Source organism: Anthonomus grandis, chromosome 6 (assembly GCF_022605725.1).
Source record: "Anthonomus grandis grandis chromosome 6, icAntGran1.3, whole genome shotgun sequence".
Lineage (NCBI taxonomy): Eukaryota > Metazoa > Arthropoda > Insecta > Coleoptera > Curculionidae > Anthonomus > Anthonomus grandis.
This window is the reverse complement of record NC_065551.1, coordinates 23,688,184-23,705,144: the sequence shown is the minus strand read 5'-3', so window position 1 is coordinate 23,705,144 and position 16,961 is coordinate 23,688,184. Positions and strand designations below refer to the sequence as shown.

General features: G+C 31.0%; 2 protein-coding genes across 4 annotated transcripts in view; one reads left to right on the top strand and one right to left on the bottom strand.

Moving 5' to 3' along the window:
- Positions 1 to 16,961, top strand: part of LOC126737876 (cytochrome b5 reductase 4) — a 162,783-nt gene that overhangs the window by 7,431 nt on the left and 138,391 nt on the right. The window lies entirely within an intron of this gene.
- On the bottom strand, positions 1,032 to 16,905 carry LOC126737877 (UDP-glycosyltransferase UGT5-like). 2 transcript variants are annotated; one of them, XM_050442956.1, is made up of 4 exons: positions 16,560 to 16,905; positions 15,426 to 16,247; positions 14,622 to 14,842; positions 1,182 to 1,716 (listed from the first exon to the last, which is right to left on the bottom strand). In XM_050442956.1, exons 1-4 carry the CDS (start codon positions 16,888 to 16,890, stop codon positions 1,438 to 1,440), a joined length of 1,653 nt encoding a protein of 550 aa, XP_050298913.1. In that variant the 5' UTR covers positions 16,891 to 16,905; the 3' UTR covers positions 1,182 to 1,437. The 2 variants fall into 2 exon arrangements, with proteins under 2 accessions (XP_050298914.1, XP_050298913.1); XM_050442957.1 differs by lacking the exons at positions 14,622 to 14,842; positions 15,426 to 16,247; positions 16,560 to 16,905 and adding exons at positions 3,396 to 4,220; positions 4,777 to 5,114 and having other exon boundaries at positions 1,032 to 1,937.

The following is a 16,961-nucleotide window of genomic DNA, read 5'->3' as shown; positions in this document are numbered from 1 at the left end:
AGTTGGCCATTTAGTGAAACTAATTACGCAATTTTGTTATGAAAGATAAATTACTAAAGCTTTTATTATTTTACTAAAAGTTATGTCGAAATTAAGTAATTAAGTAATTTTTCTGTAGACAAAATATTTGATGAGCGATAAATAATGTGACAACTAAAAAATATATAATTTGAAAAACTTATATAATTGAATACTGAAAATCAGACTTTTACTACCACAGTTTTTCTATTTGATGTATAGTGTACCATTGTAAGGATGTGGATTCGCTTGATCTCGAAAAAAAGGTTTTCTTTGTTTTGACAAATAGATACTAATTTCATAATCACATATAAAGACTTGAATATCTAATTACGTATTTTTTTATCATACTTAAATTTATCTAGAATAATATTTTGTTTGGTCAAATATTATTATTTTATTTTCAAATGATACATTTTCGAACCATTTAAACCATTGGATTGGCTTGTCCCACAGTGGAGTTAATCTTAAAGAAAAATATTTCTTTAAGGTTGACTCTACATCAACATGTTCTATAATAGAGTCAACAAAGGCTTCTTGAAAAGAAATAAGGGTCCAGCGTTATTGAGCTTCGTAGCGTAGCAGTATCATTAGTTGAAATAAAATAAATTGGAATACCCTGAGTACTAGTCGTGGTTCTTCATTTTCAATCTTTTGAATTTTAGAAGAAGGGCCACTTTCTGCATCCACTACTTTTTTACTGGCTGAAAGGGTATCTAATTAGATTGGTTTTAACAATTAAGGTTGACATATTTACTGAATATTAAAGTTTAAAAAAAAGCGTATCGATTAATTTTTGCTTTAACCTCCTAGTTAATCCCATTTATTTAAAATTAATTATATAATAGGTTTAGAAGTTACAATAGAATCTATTTTTGATAATATCCTGTATATTGTGTGTGAATTTTTTTTATAACCGATTATTAATAATTTTTAAGATTAGGATTAAGAAATTAATTTTTTGTATTTTTACTTCAAACTTATGACTTACCTTACTTACCTTCAAACATTGAACTCAAAGGGGTTAGGCAATGTAACTTTAAAAATTCTTCTATTTCGTTCAATGAATAATGGCAATTAATAAACATCGTTTGTGATAATTTTATCTCTATTAAAGCAAGTAAATAAATATTTACAAAAATACAATACAATTTGTTATACGGAAGCAAATATTAACTTGGGGGCAAACTGCATATTTATTTATCAAATTTATATGTAAATATAAAAATTTCAAGAAGTTGCTTTAATAATTTTAAATCTTGGCGTAATAAAATATTGGTCATACAATTAAGTCAATTATGAAAAATTGATTAACCTTAGTAAAATTACACCAATTTAAACATTTACCACCTTCTTCCAAATAAATATGGGTCAAATACACCATCAACTTGAATTTTACCAGGTTCTTTTTTCAGTGCATTAAGCTTTTTTAACCTTTTTACTTGTTTTATTCCTAAAAATCTGTCTAAAAACCCACTTAAACGCGAAAAACACCCCTAATAACACCACAAGCACAATCAACAATACATCCAATAATAAATACTGATACAAAGGCATCCCAACTCCAGCCACTCGTAGATGATGAGCCCCATTGTGTCTTATTACGTACTCGATCCAGTAAACCGCCGTGGCCATTGGGCTCATGGGTCTGTCGTGGTAAATCTTGGAAAACTTTTGCACGTTCTCTTTATATTTAGGGTTATCCAACACTTCCCTAATAAGTTTTTTTAGCATTTCCTCACTAACATTCTCATCCTGGAAGTCGACTTTTAATCCTATCCCAGTCTGGACTATATGGTCGGCATTCATGACCTGATCACCAACAAATGGAATAGCCAAGACTGGCACCCCATGGTAAATGCTTTCTGTAAGGCTTAATAATCCTCCATGGGTTATAAAAAGTTTTAAGTTAGGGTGGGCTGAAAAGAGTTAAATTTTGTTATTTTCTCTTATATGTTTCAGTAATTTAATATCTTTCAGTAATTAAGAAAAAGTACAAGCCTTATATTATCGATACAATATAGCAAATAATTAAAGTAAAGAAACCCGATTTTAACATATTTACAAACTATATACCTACAAACTATATAAATATTTACAACTGGTGAAACTGAACATAAAGGCTCTACCTAGACATAAATAACTATCTGTTTTTTGTTATTCGTAGTGAAGACAAGGTATACAAAAAATTGGCATAAATTCAAATATAATTGGAATATTAGGATTAATAAAAACTGCGAACCACCTATTCAGCTGAACAATGCCAATGAAGTAAGCAACTTTGCTATTGAATTTCTCTCGTGATGCCAGGCTAAATTCTCAGAATATGATATACAGCCTTAAAATAAGGAACAAGATGTAAATAACTCAAAACGCCGCTTTGATATTTATTTTTGACATACGAGCACAATACACCAACATTTGATCAAAATAAAATACTAAAAGATGAGAGCAGCTTTACATTTTGGTCAGTTTGTTTATAGAGATTATAGGTCTAGGTACCCTAAATATCTCTTACGAATTTTTTTACGAATTTTAGATTTACACAGTCACAGCCTTACAAACACCATAAGATTTTAAATACCACTGCATACAACTGAACGTTTTAGAAACTCATTTGCCTAACAGGGTGTATTTTTATTTTTCTCAGAAGTATAACACAAATTAATAAAGTCATGTTCACTTTTCACTTTTGAGAAGAAATACAAGGCTTTTCTTTATTTATTGATTTATGTTCTATTAACATTCCTAGAATGACGTAAGGTGAAAACATAGAAACTTGAATGTCTTGGTGTAACTCTAAACATTCCGGAAAAATATATCCCCTGGTATTTTCTCTATTTTGGTGTGTTAAAAAAACCTGTTCCTGTACCTTGGTTGACAAAATTCTCTGTAGCTGAGAATAATTTTGAGGTACGAGAAACGTTCTTATATGAAACGATTGCGTAAGAAATACTCTTTCAATATATTCTTATTATTTCGTAAAAATATTCCTGGGAATAGTAAATTTTTGGTAAAAAATAGCATCAAAAAATTACTTAAAACATAACCAAAATTACGTTTTTACCCGTAAATCTATTTTTAGGAGCTAGGAGCTCCTATTAATGTAAAAGAAATATGAAAATACCTCAAGCCTGGCTTCTAAATTATGCCTGATATTATTCAGCAAAGGTGAAAATCGTGATGTTGCAATATGTAAATTGAAGGCACTTGGACCTTTGCTGTTGTCTCTGGTTCAGAAAGTGTTAATCTAAGAAACATTCTTATATGGAACAATTGAGTAAGAAATCCCTTTTCTTTGACCTGTTTTCCCAATATTCTCATTATAATTCCTAACTATCTTAACGTTTTATAAGAATAACTCTTCTGGCACTTACCCAAAACATCATTTTGTGGCATCCACTTCCTAATCATCACATTATCAGGTTTGTCTTCCAATTCTGCTTCAAACTTCCACAAAACAGTTTGCTTCAAACTTTTAAAAACATTCAACAACATTTCTATCTTCGCTTTGGGCAAACTCTCGCTTTTCAATTCAGATCCTAAACTGAAATAGATAACACCATCTTTCGCTTTATCCATAATAGTTAGTAAATCTTCTGGCAGTTGTTTTGGTGGATCTATGTGGAAACCACCCACTTCAACCATGTTGGGAACTAATGGTACAGCCTCTACAAAGCTGGGATGGGAATTCAAAAGCACCAAGGAGACGTTATAGTACATTTCGAATATACTGGGTGTATCTGGATAGTTGTCGTGGACTGCTTGATCATGTCGTGGTAAAATGAATAAAAACGTTATTGCTTGCCTGATAGAATATATTAAAACACTTTTAAACCTGGCATAGAGGGAAGATCGGTCAGCTTCGGATGCAGCTGAATCTATACCCATCGGTGCTGTTGCTATAGGGTGAGGGTTGCCAACTTTACCATTCACAATAAGGTTGGCACCTAGGGTGCTGGCCACTATTAAATGGCCTTCGAACAGGTACGGAAAAACGTGTTGGCAGTCATTTAAGAATTGGTCCAGGATGATTGCATCGAACTTTTCCCTCGATCGGATCATCTCTTTTATTTTTGGATGGGATAAAGATGCATTGCAAATTTTTACTACCCATTGGCTGAATATTTTGATATCCGCGAAGGCGCTCAGTCTAGATTTATTTGTATTAGTAATTGTTTTAGTCAAATGTATTGTCAATTCTAAAAAAAAACATAATCATTTTGATTATTTTTTTAATGTGGTTAATATTTATAGTTATAGCTAATAATTTGTAAATGTCCTTCTATATATATCTATGAATTTCTGGAATATTTGGAAAATTTCAGTTTTCTTGTAAATGCAAGAACGTGGACTTAAAAAGGCTTGAAAAGTCAGTGAAAATTGGAATAAAAAATGCCTCTATTTGCCTGGAAGAAATTTAAATTTATCGTAGGAGCATAAAATATGTGCGAAATTTTTTCTATCTGCAAAAATTTGAAAAATTACTCCAGCTACTGGCAAAAAATGAAAAGGCATAATTCACATAAAATAATATTGATCCTCCCTCCGGGTTTAATAAGACGTCCGAAGAAAGTTCTGTTTTTTAGTTGTTATGGTGTTTAGAACATCAAAGGCACCAAATAAATAAAAAAATATAGTAATTTTTTCTTGTCTAAAGAAATAAATAGTTCCAGGAACTTGGAACGCCAATACTTGAAATGTAGTACTGTCATTCTTCGGTCAACTGCCCAAATTAAAAAAAAAGTAATTACCTACCTTTAACATGTCGATCCATTCCATCAATAACAACCTCTTTCCACTGCCCTTCTTTGGGCATATCCTTGGTAGCAGTGGCGGTAATCAATGTGACGTCATGTCCAGCCAATGATAGTCCTCTCATCAATTTGGTACCCAGAATCATGTGACTGCCCCATGGAAACGTGTAAATGCCTAAAATTTTCATTGCATTTCCACATGCTAAATAACCGACGAAAATTTGTAAAAAGACGCCGCCAGTCAACATTTTCACTGATGATTCTATTGGTAAAACTATTTTATGCGGTCATATCAGTTGCACTTTTTTGCACAGGTGTACTTTTTGAGTGGCATTAGTATCTATATATAATATATATTTTTTCTTAGGTATTGCGTTATATATACTGACATCTTTTTGTATTGTCATTGTAATAATAATAATAATGAGGGGTTTAACGGTTGCTGTTTGAGTTATTTATTTTTGTTTATTGAAGTCAATCAAATAAGGATTTTTCTGGCTGAAAAAAATTTCTTATCATTGTATGTAGAGAACTTTATGAAGGAGCTAAGGTTAATCTACCTAATTTTTGGAAATATAACATTATAAGTACGTAAAATTATTTTCAATATATTAAAAAAAATCCTTAGGTATGTCAATTTTTTTCATAAGAAATTGGGTTTCTTTAATAAATGTAATATGTTATGATGTTAGAAAAATTTGATAATGAATAAATAAATCTAGATTTATTTTTTCTGAAGAAGAAATAAAAATTATTCCAGGAGCTCCAAATACAAGTATAGTGCAACTACGTGGAAAAATGTAAAAATTATCTGAACTACTTGAAGTATTGAAAAATTATTCCAAGAACTTGAAACATTATAAATTACTATTATTATCATATATAAAAAAAGAAATGACTACAACTACCTGGATGATATGGAAAGTTTCGCAGAAGCTTCCGTAATAATTAATCTTGGAACGATATCCTACAACTTCAACTGCCTGAAAGTATTGAAGAAATTTTCCAAGAGCTTGAAACATACAATAAATTATTATTTCTACATAGAAAGTTTTGAAATGGCTTCAATTATCTGGAAGATATCACTACATGAAAAATTTAAAAATTACCTATTTTTCTTTTTGGTAAGGAGAATCCTAAAGGAAGTTGTAATGAATTTATTCATTCTGCTGTTTAGAAAAGTCAAATGTAACATATATAATATAACGTAAATAAAAAAGTCTAAGGGGATTTTTAGAATCCATTAAATCAGATAACTTACCTTTTAATAAACATGAATTTGTCGATTACTACGCAATCACGGAGTGAATTTACATAACTCGCATGTATGGGCTGCTGAAAATCATGCCGCTGTTGTTTCTTATCATCAACATCAGTTCCAATCAATTAATATCTGGGCAGAAATCATTGGCAGTTTTTTGATTGGGCCATTCGTATTACCGCCACGATTGAATGAGAACTTTATTTGAATCTTCTTAATTTAATAGAGCATTTGCCATGTGCGGTCCGCTAAAACAGGTATTTTATGCATGATAGAGCCTCACCTTATTTCAGCATTGCTGTAATGAACCACCTGAATAACACTTTTCCAACCCGTTGAATACATTGACTGGCCTCCTCGGCTTCCCGATCTAACGCCATTGGATTTTTTTCCAATGGAGTCACCTCAAAGCCTTGGTGTATTCAATTCCTGTCGATACTCAGGAGGAACTGTTACAGAGAATCAGGATTCATTTTTATGTGATAAGCAACAATCCAGGGTTGTCGTGGCGACTATCCTGGATTGAGTGAATCAGACGTCACGAAGCCCAAGTTGAACCTACTTGAAGTGTTTAAACTTTTAATTTCAGTATGTTTTTTAGTTTCAAGAAAAACATAGCCTTACATTTTGTTAAATAATTTTTTGTTTCTAAGAACCATACTGCATTTTTAAAAACATGTACTTTTTCAGATTAAACACCTTAAAATGGAACTTCTTTGTTGTTAGAATAACTGTCGCATCGCTGAAAACAAGAGCATGTCATGGGTCTTTTTAATTAAAATAAAACAGTGATTCCCTAATTTTTTTTCTCCAAAAAGGTTCATTTTATCGATAATGAACAACAGTGGAATCATCAATTGAACATCAGTGGAACATCATACAGGGTGCTAAAAATGTAAGCATTATAATTTACAACCTAGTCCGCCCCTGGTAATATAAATACGGTAAATTTGTTTTACTGACTTCATTTTAAGAGATCCTTAGTAGTGTTGATCACGTAAAAATTTCATTGAAATATACCGAGTACTTCAAAAGTTATCCAAGAAAAACCGATTTCCATCGGCGTATTTAAGGAGCCATATCTTCGTATGAAGGGCCTATAGAAAATTTTTTTATAAAAAAGGTTCCTATAATTTTTTTTTGAGATTTCCCACATTTTCCGAGACACTTTGTATATACTGACATTAATTCCTTTTGAATTATCAACGCAATAATAATAATAGGGGGTTTAACGGTTGTTGTTTGCTCTGTTAATTTTTATTTATTAAAGTCAATTAAATAAGGATTTTTCTGGATGAAAAAGTATTTCTTATCACTGTGTGTAGAGAACTTTAAAAATATATTTCAGATTTATCGACTTATTTTTAGATATATAAGATTATTATATAAGAAGTATATAAAATTATTTTCGGTGTATTAAAAAAAATCTTCAGGTATGTCCATTTTTTATCCATAAAAAATTGTGTTTCTTTGGTAGATGTGACATGGTATGTTGTTTAAAAAAGTTTGATGACAAATAAATAAATCTAGATTTTCTGCCTGGAAGAAAATAACAATTGTTCTAGGACCTCCATAAGTATATTGAACTGCTCGAAAGTATTGAACAATTATTCCAATACCTTGAGCTCACAATAAATTATTATTACTACGTAAAAAAATTTGGAATTGCTTGGAATATCTGAAAAATTTTTGCAGAAGCTTGAAAAATCATATTCACTAAATAAAAAAAAATTGAGAAATTACCAATTTTTCCTTTTTATAAGAACCCCAAAGAAATTTGTAGTGATTTTTATTCAATGTGGTATTTAGAACAGTCAAATGTTCAATGGACATGAATTTGCAGATTACTTATGCAATCATGGAGTGAGACATATAAGAATAACACCAGCATTGGAAGTCAATGGAATGGCAGAGAGATTTGTGAAAACTGTCAAGAAATAGGTATTATGTAATCATATTGAAAATGAAAACTTATAATTGTAAATAATTGTCTACCCATTATGCAAAATTCAACGAAGATATTAAATAAACAGATGCTAAAAACAAAATGAAACCGAAAGTGTATGCTCATACCTGAAACAACCAAATACCACAATTTTTAAATGGGTGACTTAGTATTGCGCAAGCCAACAAAGAAAAATCTTTTGACATCTTAAGATGATCCCAGACTTTGAAAATCATAAGAATCAAGGGCACTAATCAAGGGTATTTATGATTAAGTCAAAAGAGGAAACTTTATTATTACAAGAAATGCCTCATTCTTTAGTAAATTTTGAAGTCCTTTGAAACAGGAAACTCTAGAGAAAAGTCTTTTTCGTAATCAAAAATCGTTTCCAAATAATGCTTTGCATACCCAAAAAACCACAACTTGTTGGAAGTTTGCAAACAATTCATCTACAAAGCATATGTCCAGTTCGTTTACATTTCCACCTACACTATAAAGTGAAGCCGACCAGACCGAAAACCACCATAGCGGTGAGAATCCTAGACAAATTCATGAGCCACTCAATCAGTGAGATTGGCCTTGTGATTGAGTCAAGGAATTCCAAAAGGTCAGAGGAAGACTGAAGCAATACATCATCTTCTATTTATTTAGAACACTTCTAAAAGGCCCAAGAAAAATGGCGAGCCATTTTGAAAATTTTATTTTTGAGTTAATAAAATTTTGTATATAAATCCTAAAAGAATTCGTGTTAATATATGTTTCAAAACTTGTTATTATTTTGCAAACAAATTTGTATTTATTAATGTCACAAATGATATAGAATTTGCAAAGTAGTTAAAATAATTATAAGCTATAATTTTCGTGATGTGTTTGTTAAACATATATGAGATGTCACTTTTAATGTAGAGGTACATGTATTTGAGTTATTTTATTTAAAATAGAACAGGGTCGTTGCGGCTGCTGCCTTTTATTAATTTTTTTTACTAAATAATTACCGAAACATAGTATTTTAAGTTGCAAAAGTCATCCAGAAGAATTCTGCTATAGTGGTACGTGTAAAGTTATATCTTTATCCTGTGCTTTCTGTGTCTTGTAGCGCAGTTATATTGTGGTCGTTTGTTTACAATGGGTTTGACAACTGCAGATATTGAAAAGGTCAAGGTTATTTTTTATGACCAGATTTGGTCTAAAAAGTGACCAAAAAACTTAAGAAAAAATTTGTGAAGCGGCTAAAAGAACAAGCAGAAACTATATCCAGTCTCCCGAAAAAAATTGAAGCGCTTGAAAAGAACCTAGAAAACCAGCAACAGGAATCGCGCAGTCTCAATGTGAGAATATTTAGACTTCTGCGCAAAAAAGTTTTGGATGTATTTAACAACAAACAAAAATTCAAGATCAATGATGTGCATTTATTTAAATGCCAGAATCCGCCAACGACCTTAGTATCCTTTTACAATGATATCGATCGAAGATCAGTTTTAAAAGGCCAGGGACTCCTGAAATCAAACAATATCAGTGAAAGAAGATCTTACAAAGTTTCGTTTGTCGTTGCTATCAGCGGCAATTAATAAATTTTCTTATAAAAATGCTTAATGTCTAAACGAAAATGTCTGAGAATTGTTTTTTTTATATTGACATTGCTTTAAATGACTAATAACTACAATTTTTTCCTAAAATACCAAGTGTAGAATATAAGAAAGGGTGAAAAAACTAATTACGAATTATTACTTTAAGCACTAATTCAGCTTGAATTTATTAAAGTTATTTAAAAATGTAATTTTTTTTTCAAATAAGCAAAATTTGTATGAATATTATTTTACAAATTTTTATTTAATTGTTTTTTTAGCTTGGTGTAACTATATGTAAAGTATAATTTGTACTGTAAATTAAGAAAGCACTGTTTTTTTAAAATATTTTTTATAATATTATTATGGTTACGCAGGTAAATTTATTTTTGTAACGTAATTTGTTGCCCCACTTTACTTTATTTTGTCGACCTTGTTGAGTTAATGGTTTATAACCCTAATTAGTGTGGTTTTTGGTTTTTATTTGTAATAAATTAGGTACTTTATTATATTCTAGGCAACAGCGGTCGTGAGGCGAGCATATCTCATTTTTCATTATTTTAATTGATGCATATTAACTTTTTTAGATCCTTTTTCCTTCCCTTAAATGACCACTTATTATTTCCCAGTCTAATATGCGATCTTTACTGGTAAATTTCTCAAATTTTAAAAACTATGTTCTTGATTTTAATTAACCTATTAAACCTGGTTACACTCAGGAATTAATAGTACTGATATTAATATTAGTAATTATAATTTTACAAGGTGTTATAGGCAAGCGAGGCAAGGAGGTGGGGTCGCGTAAAATCAAATATGACATTTCAAGTTTTATAGACAGTAAAGCTTGATTTTATTGAATAAATTTGGAGAAATGTCACTTTCAGGCAATAATCACGTCATAATAGGAAATATCTACAGGCCACCAAATATAATATGCACTGGCGACTTTAATATAAATTTTCTAAACTCCACCGATTCCACTACACATCTAGAATCACTTATGGATACTTTTGATCTTTGTTCAAATAATCAACGAGCCTACTCATATAACCTCTATTTCGATAACCCTTATTTTCAGAAATTTTGAGCATATTGAAAACGCTGGGGTCCAAAACGTCTCCCTGTCTGACCATCTTCAGGTATACTTAAAAATTAAAGTACAGTACTTATGTTTTTTTTTCATTCTTTTAATAACATAAAACGATCTTGAAACCTTGGCATAATATCTACACTATATGTATAGACGACAAAGTAAAATTTCTTTACACTACACTAAAATAACTTTTTGATGGGCACGCTCCTTCAAAGGTATTTAAACGAAATAGAAACTTAATGGAAAAATAAATTTTCAAAAATTAAGTGACAAAGCTTAAACATCAAAAAACTCAGATCACTACGCAGATTACAAACAATTACGAAATTTTACGACAGCAGCTCGAAATCGCAATGAAAAAGAAGCACACCTTTGTCTAAAATATCGCAACCTAAGGAATTCAAAGATCTGCGCTTAACTAGCATTCTTTCAACACTTTCTAAAGTATTAGAAAAAATTGTAGATATACGGGTTCGTGTTTTTTCCAATGAAAATTAGATTTTTCAGCCATAGCTGTACCACAGTTATGGCTGAAAACCTAGCTGATGTAACTGATGATAACTTTCAAGGGGATGAGGATAAATTTAGTGCTCTTGCTTTGCTAGACCATACTAAGGCTTTTGACCTCATAAATCATGAAATTCTTTGCTTTAGACAATTTACATCTACTAACTATTCTGCGACACAGGAAAGAATTTTTCAAAAGAAGTTTTTCATATAATCTCGCTAATACTGCTAACTAATTAAACATTTCAACATTTATCTTATCCTGTGCTACCATTGAAAAACAAATTAAACAATTATTATTCTCTCGCCAGTAAAAAAAAAATAAACATAAATTTATATATAACTTTTTTTTTCTCATTCGTAATGTATATCTATTATACATAAAATATGTGTATATGTGCTTGCTTTATACTGCTTGTATTTTTAACTTGCTTTATCTAACATTTTTATATAAGTTTTTTTTTCAGGGGAGACTTGTAGTATTTAGTTAATCTATTATTATAATCTGGCCCATTGTAATTAATGACAGATGACTGATATTGTAAGAAATTATATAAACTGCAACCCACTTTAGACAAAATTTGTTATTATTATTTAAACATAATGGTGCGCGCGCGCATATTTTTTATTACCAGCAATTTTTGTATTTTGAAAAACAGGCTTCATATCAGCTGATAATATTTCTGATCACCAGATGATATTCTAAGATCTAATATTACCTAAAAAAACAATTGTTCCTAGATCTATTAAATATAGAGAATTAAAAAATTTTATTTATAATAATTTTTTGCGAAACTTAAATTTCGTTTTATTTAATGATATTTATTATTTAATATGACGATAAAATTAAACATGTTTATGATCTGGTTTTAAACACCTTTAGTAACCATGCACAAGTTAGAGAAGCTCGCATAACTAAGCCCAATAAAAAAATATCAGAGATTTATGAAACAAGAGCGTCAAAAAAGTTTAGTATAACTAACATCAATGGGGACTGGGTTAATTATAAATAACTTAAAAACCTTACCTTGGCTGCTATAAGAGGGGAAAAAAGATATATTTAAGTTCAATTTGTAACCCAAATAATCCTCGTCGGATATGGAAAACCTTAAAAAAATTTCATGTCTGCAAAGATAATAATAACTACTAATTCATAAAAATCTTTCTATTACTAATGACATTAATAATATGATCCACAATATTTTCATTATAAATCATTTTGTTTAGAGCGGGTTGCTTACTGTAATAATAGTTTAGTGCGAGTTTAAGTCAGAGTCAACATGTGCTTTATTTGTTTAAAACAATAAATTGATGTTCACAAAGCTATTAAAACTACCTTTTTTATCTATAAGTTATTTACTTGACGTGGGAGGTTTCTATTGGTAAGTCCCTTTTAAAAAGCTAGCGCGTCGTCATTTAATGACCTCCGAATAGGAAGTATACTGCCGGCTTTATCAAACCTCAGTGACAAGATTTTGTATAGTCAGATCTATAAATTTGTTGTAAATGAAAAAAATTAACCCGACACCTAATGCGGCTTTAGAAAAGATTTTGGCACGATCATAGCATTAACTAACATTTTGAATGATGTAATGCAGGCGACTGAGAAAACATTAATTAGTATCTTGATGCTTTTCAATTTTTCCAAACCATTTGACACAATTAATCATAATCTACTGATTTCTATGTTAAAATAATATGATTCAATTCAAACACCCGATTCAATCTTATCTTAGTAACAGATTCCAAACTATATTTTTAAATGGAATATACTCCAATCAAGCCTATATATTATCTGGAATTCTACAGGTTTCTGTGGAGTTACACATCCAACATTTTGAAATCTCCGAAATTTTGTAAGACGCAACCATTTGCGGATGACGCAACTGTATCCTTGTTTTGATTACGAATATGTCAATGAGGCCAAATTGCACATCAATCAAGATCTAAAAACCAGAAGTGATGTTTCCAGAGCGCATAATTTACTTTTAAACTCATCCGAGACTAGATTTATGATTTTTAAAAACGTAAACACGACCAATAACATTAAAAGTAATATTAATATTCATATAGATCTCACTAAACTTAAATTTATTAATACTGCAAATAATTTAGAAATTTTGATTGATTTTCAGCTTAGATTCAAAAATTATATTAAAAAAATTAATGTCTTAGCTTAAGAAAATATGATCACATATTCTCTTGTTAAAAAGTAATAATTTGCCTAAAATGGAGTTCTTCAGTTCTTTTTAAAATATTAAAGAATTTCATAGGACCCTTATCCATTCGAGAAAGGTTAATTTTTCGCAATACATAATGTTATTATAAGATTGCTTACGCAGCCTTTTCACCAAAGTATATTATTTAAACGTATCTTTTCATACAATACTGTTTTCTTTTACAATCAGATCCTCGGACTTACAACCGGATATAAGAACAATTTGTTTGCTAATTAGTTTCAGAATGTCTCCTATTTAATTTATATTTTGTATACATACAAATCATACAATTTTTTTTCTTATTTTTGGATTGTATTTTTTTATTGTGTGTTCTTCAAATATAATAAACTTACCTATTGTGCCACTCATGTTATTTGCGTTCAGATACGTCTTTCTGTTCATTTTGGAAAATTTAAGTTGCTTATTACCTGGTTCAGTAGAGTAGCTTTTAGAAAGTTAGACTTAGCCAAGTATAAATGTTATTATTGGCAATAAGACAATATTATTAATAAACGGCAATATTTATTAATACAATTTATAATAAAATTATTCGATCCGGGTTTCAAAATTTGTCAATTAAAAAGTCTTTTTATAAAGAAATAACTCGACGTTAACAAGATTAAATTTAAAAACCATGGGTAAAGTTTGGAACAGTTATTGCGTGACGTAATAATAAGTTCTCTTTATTCTGAAAGTAATCAATTTTATGAAAAATAAGAGATTATCATAAAGTATATTATAGCATACAAAAATTAATTTAAACCCAAGGGCATAAGCTTCAAAAGTTGTAATTAGTTCGCGCTATTTTTAAAGTGAACCACTGATGTTATACATGTTCCTTCTTGGGTTAAACTGAGAGTATGTCGCTGACCTTACTCGTTCAGACAAGTGGAAAAAGGTTCAAATAAACACAACACAAAAAAAGATCCATATAATTATAACTTAAACTATAATCTTAATGTTAGACCGTTACAACTTTTTCTATAAACATTACAAATGTTCATAATTCTAAGCTTTTTTAAACTTTTCACTTATTTTGCTCCTAAAAATCAGCCTATAAATCCACCTAAACACAAAAAACAACCCTAATAATACCGCAATCATAATGAACAATACATCCAATAATAAATACTGATACAGAGGCATCTCAACTCCAGCCACTCGTAGATGGTGAGCCCCATTATTTCTTATTACGTACTCGATCCAGTAAACCGCCGTAGCCATGGGACTCATGGGTCTGTCATGGTATATCTTGGATTATCCAACACTTCCCTAATAAGTCTTTTGAGTGTTTCCTCAGTAAAATTTTCATCGTGGAAGTCTATTTTTAATCCTATCCCAGTCTGGACTATATGATCGGCATTCATGATCTGATCAGCAAAAAGTGGAATGGCCAAGACTGGTATCCCATGGTAAATGCTCTCTGCTTTGCTTAGTAATCCTCCATGGGTTATAAAAAGTTTTAAGTTAGGGTGAGCTGAAAAAGGTTAATTTGTGAGTGATTTTCTTTAATTTGATGCTAAAAAAAGGTGTAGCCGAAGCTTAAAATTTAGCGGTTCTTATACCTTGGTTGACAAAATTGTCTTATTTTCGAGGTACAAGAGATGTTCTTATATGAAACCCTTAGGTAAGAAATACTCTTGCTTTGCCTAATGCTATTGTTAGAATATTCTTTTTATTTCGTAAAAGTATTTCTAGAAAAAGTACATTTTGGGTAGAAAGATTGCAACAAAAAGGTAGTTAACCAAAACTGCTGTCACTACCTGAATTTGTCAAACAAACAGCATTTTTACCCTTGGTTTGCTTCTCAGAAACTCCTCTCCAATACTGTAAAAGAAGCATGAAAATATTTTAAGTGGCTTCTAAATTATGCTCAAAATTGTCCGCTAAGGATAAATCGAGATGTTGCAACATGCAACTTGGTAGCTGTTGAGCCTTGACAAAATTGTCTCTAGAATCATTCTTATGTGATTTTTTTTCTTTGACTACTTTTAGGAATATTCTCATTATAGCTTCTGACTCTCTTAACGTTTTTTAAGAATAATGCTTTCAACACTTACCCAAAATATCATTTTGTGGTATCCACTTTCGAATTAGCACGTTATCAGGTTTTTCTTCCAACTCTGCTTCAAACTTCAACAAAACAGTTTGCTTCAAACTCTTAAAAACATTCAACAACATTTCCAACCTCGCTTTGGGCAAACTTTTACTTTTCAATTCAGATCCTAAACTGAAATAAATAACTCCATCTTTCGCTTTATCCATTATAGTTAGTAAATCCTCTGGCAATTGTTTTGGTGGATCTATGTGGAAACCACCCACTTCAACCATGTTGGGAACTAATGGCACAGCCTCTCCAAAGCTGGGATGGGAATTCAAAAGCACCAAGGAGACGTTATAGTACATTTCGAATATACTGGGTGTATCTGGATAGTTGTCGTGGACTGCTTGTCCATGTCGTGGTAAAATTAATAAAAACGTTATCGCTTGCCTGATGGAATATATTAAAAGACTTTTAAACCTGGCATAGAGGGAAGATCGGTCAGCTTCGGATGCAGCTGATTCTATACCCATCGGTGATATTGCTATAGGGTGAGGGTTGCCAACTTTACCATTCACCATAAGGTTAGCACCTAGGGTGCTGGCCACTATTAAATGGCCTTCGAACAGGTACGAGAAAACGTGTTGGCAGTCATTTAAGAATTGGTCCAGGATGATTGCATCGAACTTTTCCCCCGATCGGATCATCTCTTTTATTTTTAGATGGGATAAAGATGCATTGCAAATTTTCACTCCCCATTCGCTGAATCTTTTGATATCCGTAAAGACGCTTAGTCTGGATTTATTCGTATTGGTAAATGCTGCGCCATCTAGGGTCAACTCTAAAAAAATTAGTTTAGAAACCTAAGTATTGTGAGGCTTGAAAAATATTAAATGCTTAAAAAATTGCACATGAAATAAGAATTTTCCTTTTCAATAAACAAACGTCCAAAAAAGTTGTGTTTTTCTGTTGTTATGGTGTTTATAGAACATTAAAGATACCAAATAAATAAAAAAGTGCCGGGTTTTTATTTTTTTATCTAGAAAAAATAAATAATTTTAGGAACTTGGAATTTCTATTCTCATATTTGCAATTTAGAACTGTTATTCTTCGGTCAACTGATGCCCAAATTTTGAAAACATAACGTAATTACCATTTAGAAGTTGATCCATGCCATCAATAACAACCTCTTTCCATTGCCCTTCTTTTGGCATATCCTTGGTAGAAGTGGCGGTAATCAATGTGACGTCATGTCCAGCCAATGACAATCCTCTCATCAACTTGGTACCAAGGATCATGTGACTCCCCCAAGGTAACGTGTAAATTCCTAAAATTTTCGCCGCGTTTCCACATGCCAAATAGCCAACGATAATTTGTAAAAAAACGGCGCTAGTCAACATTTTCACTGATCGTTCTATTGCTAAAACTATGCTCTTTAGCCAAAGCTGTACTTGCACTTTTGTTTTTAATTTATATGGTGGCATTCATATCAAATAATTTATGTTTTGCGTTAATAGGTATCGTGCTGTACAGGGTGAGTTTGCAGGAACCGGGT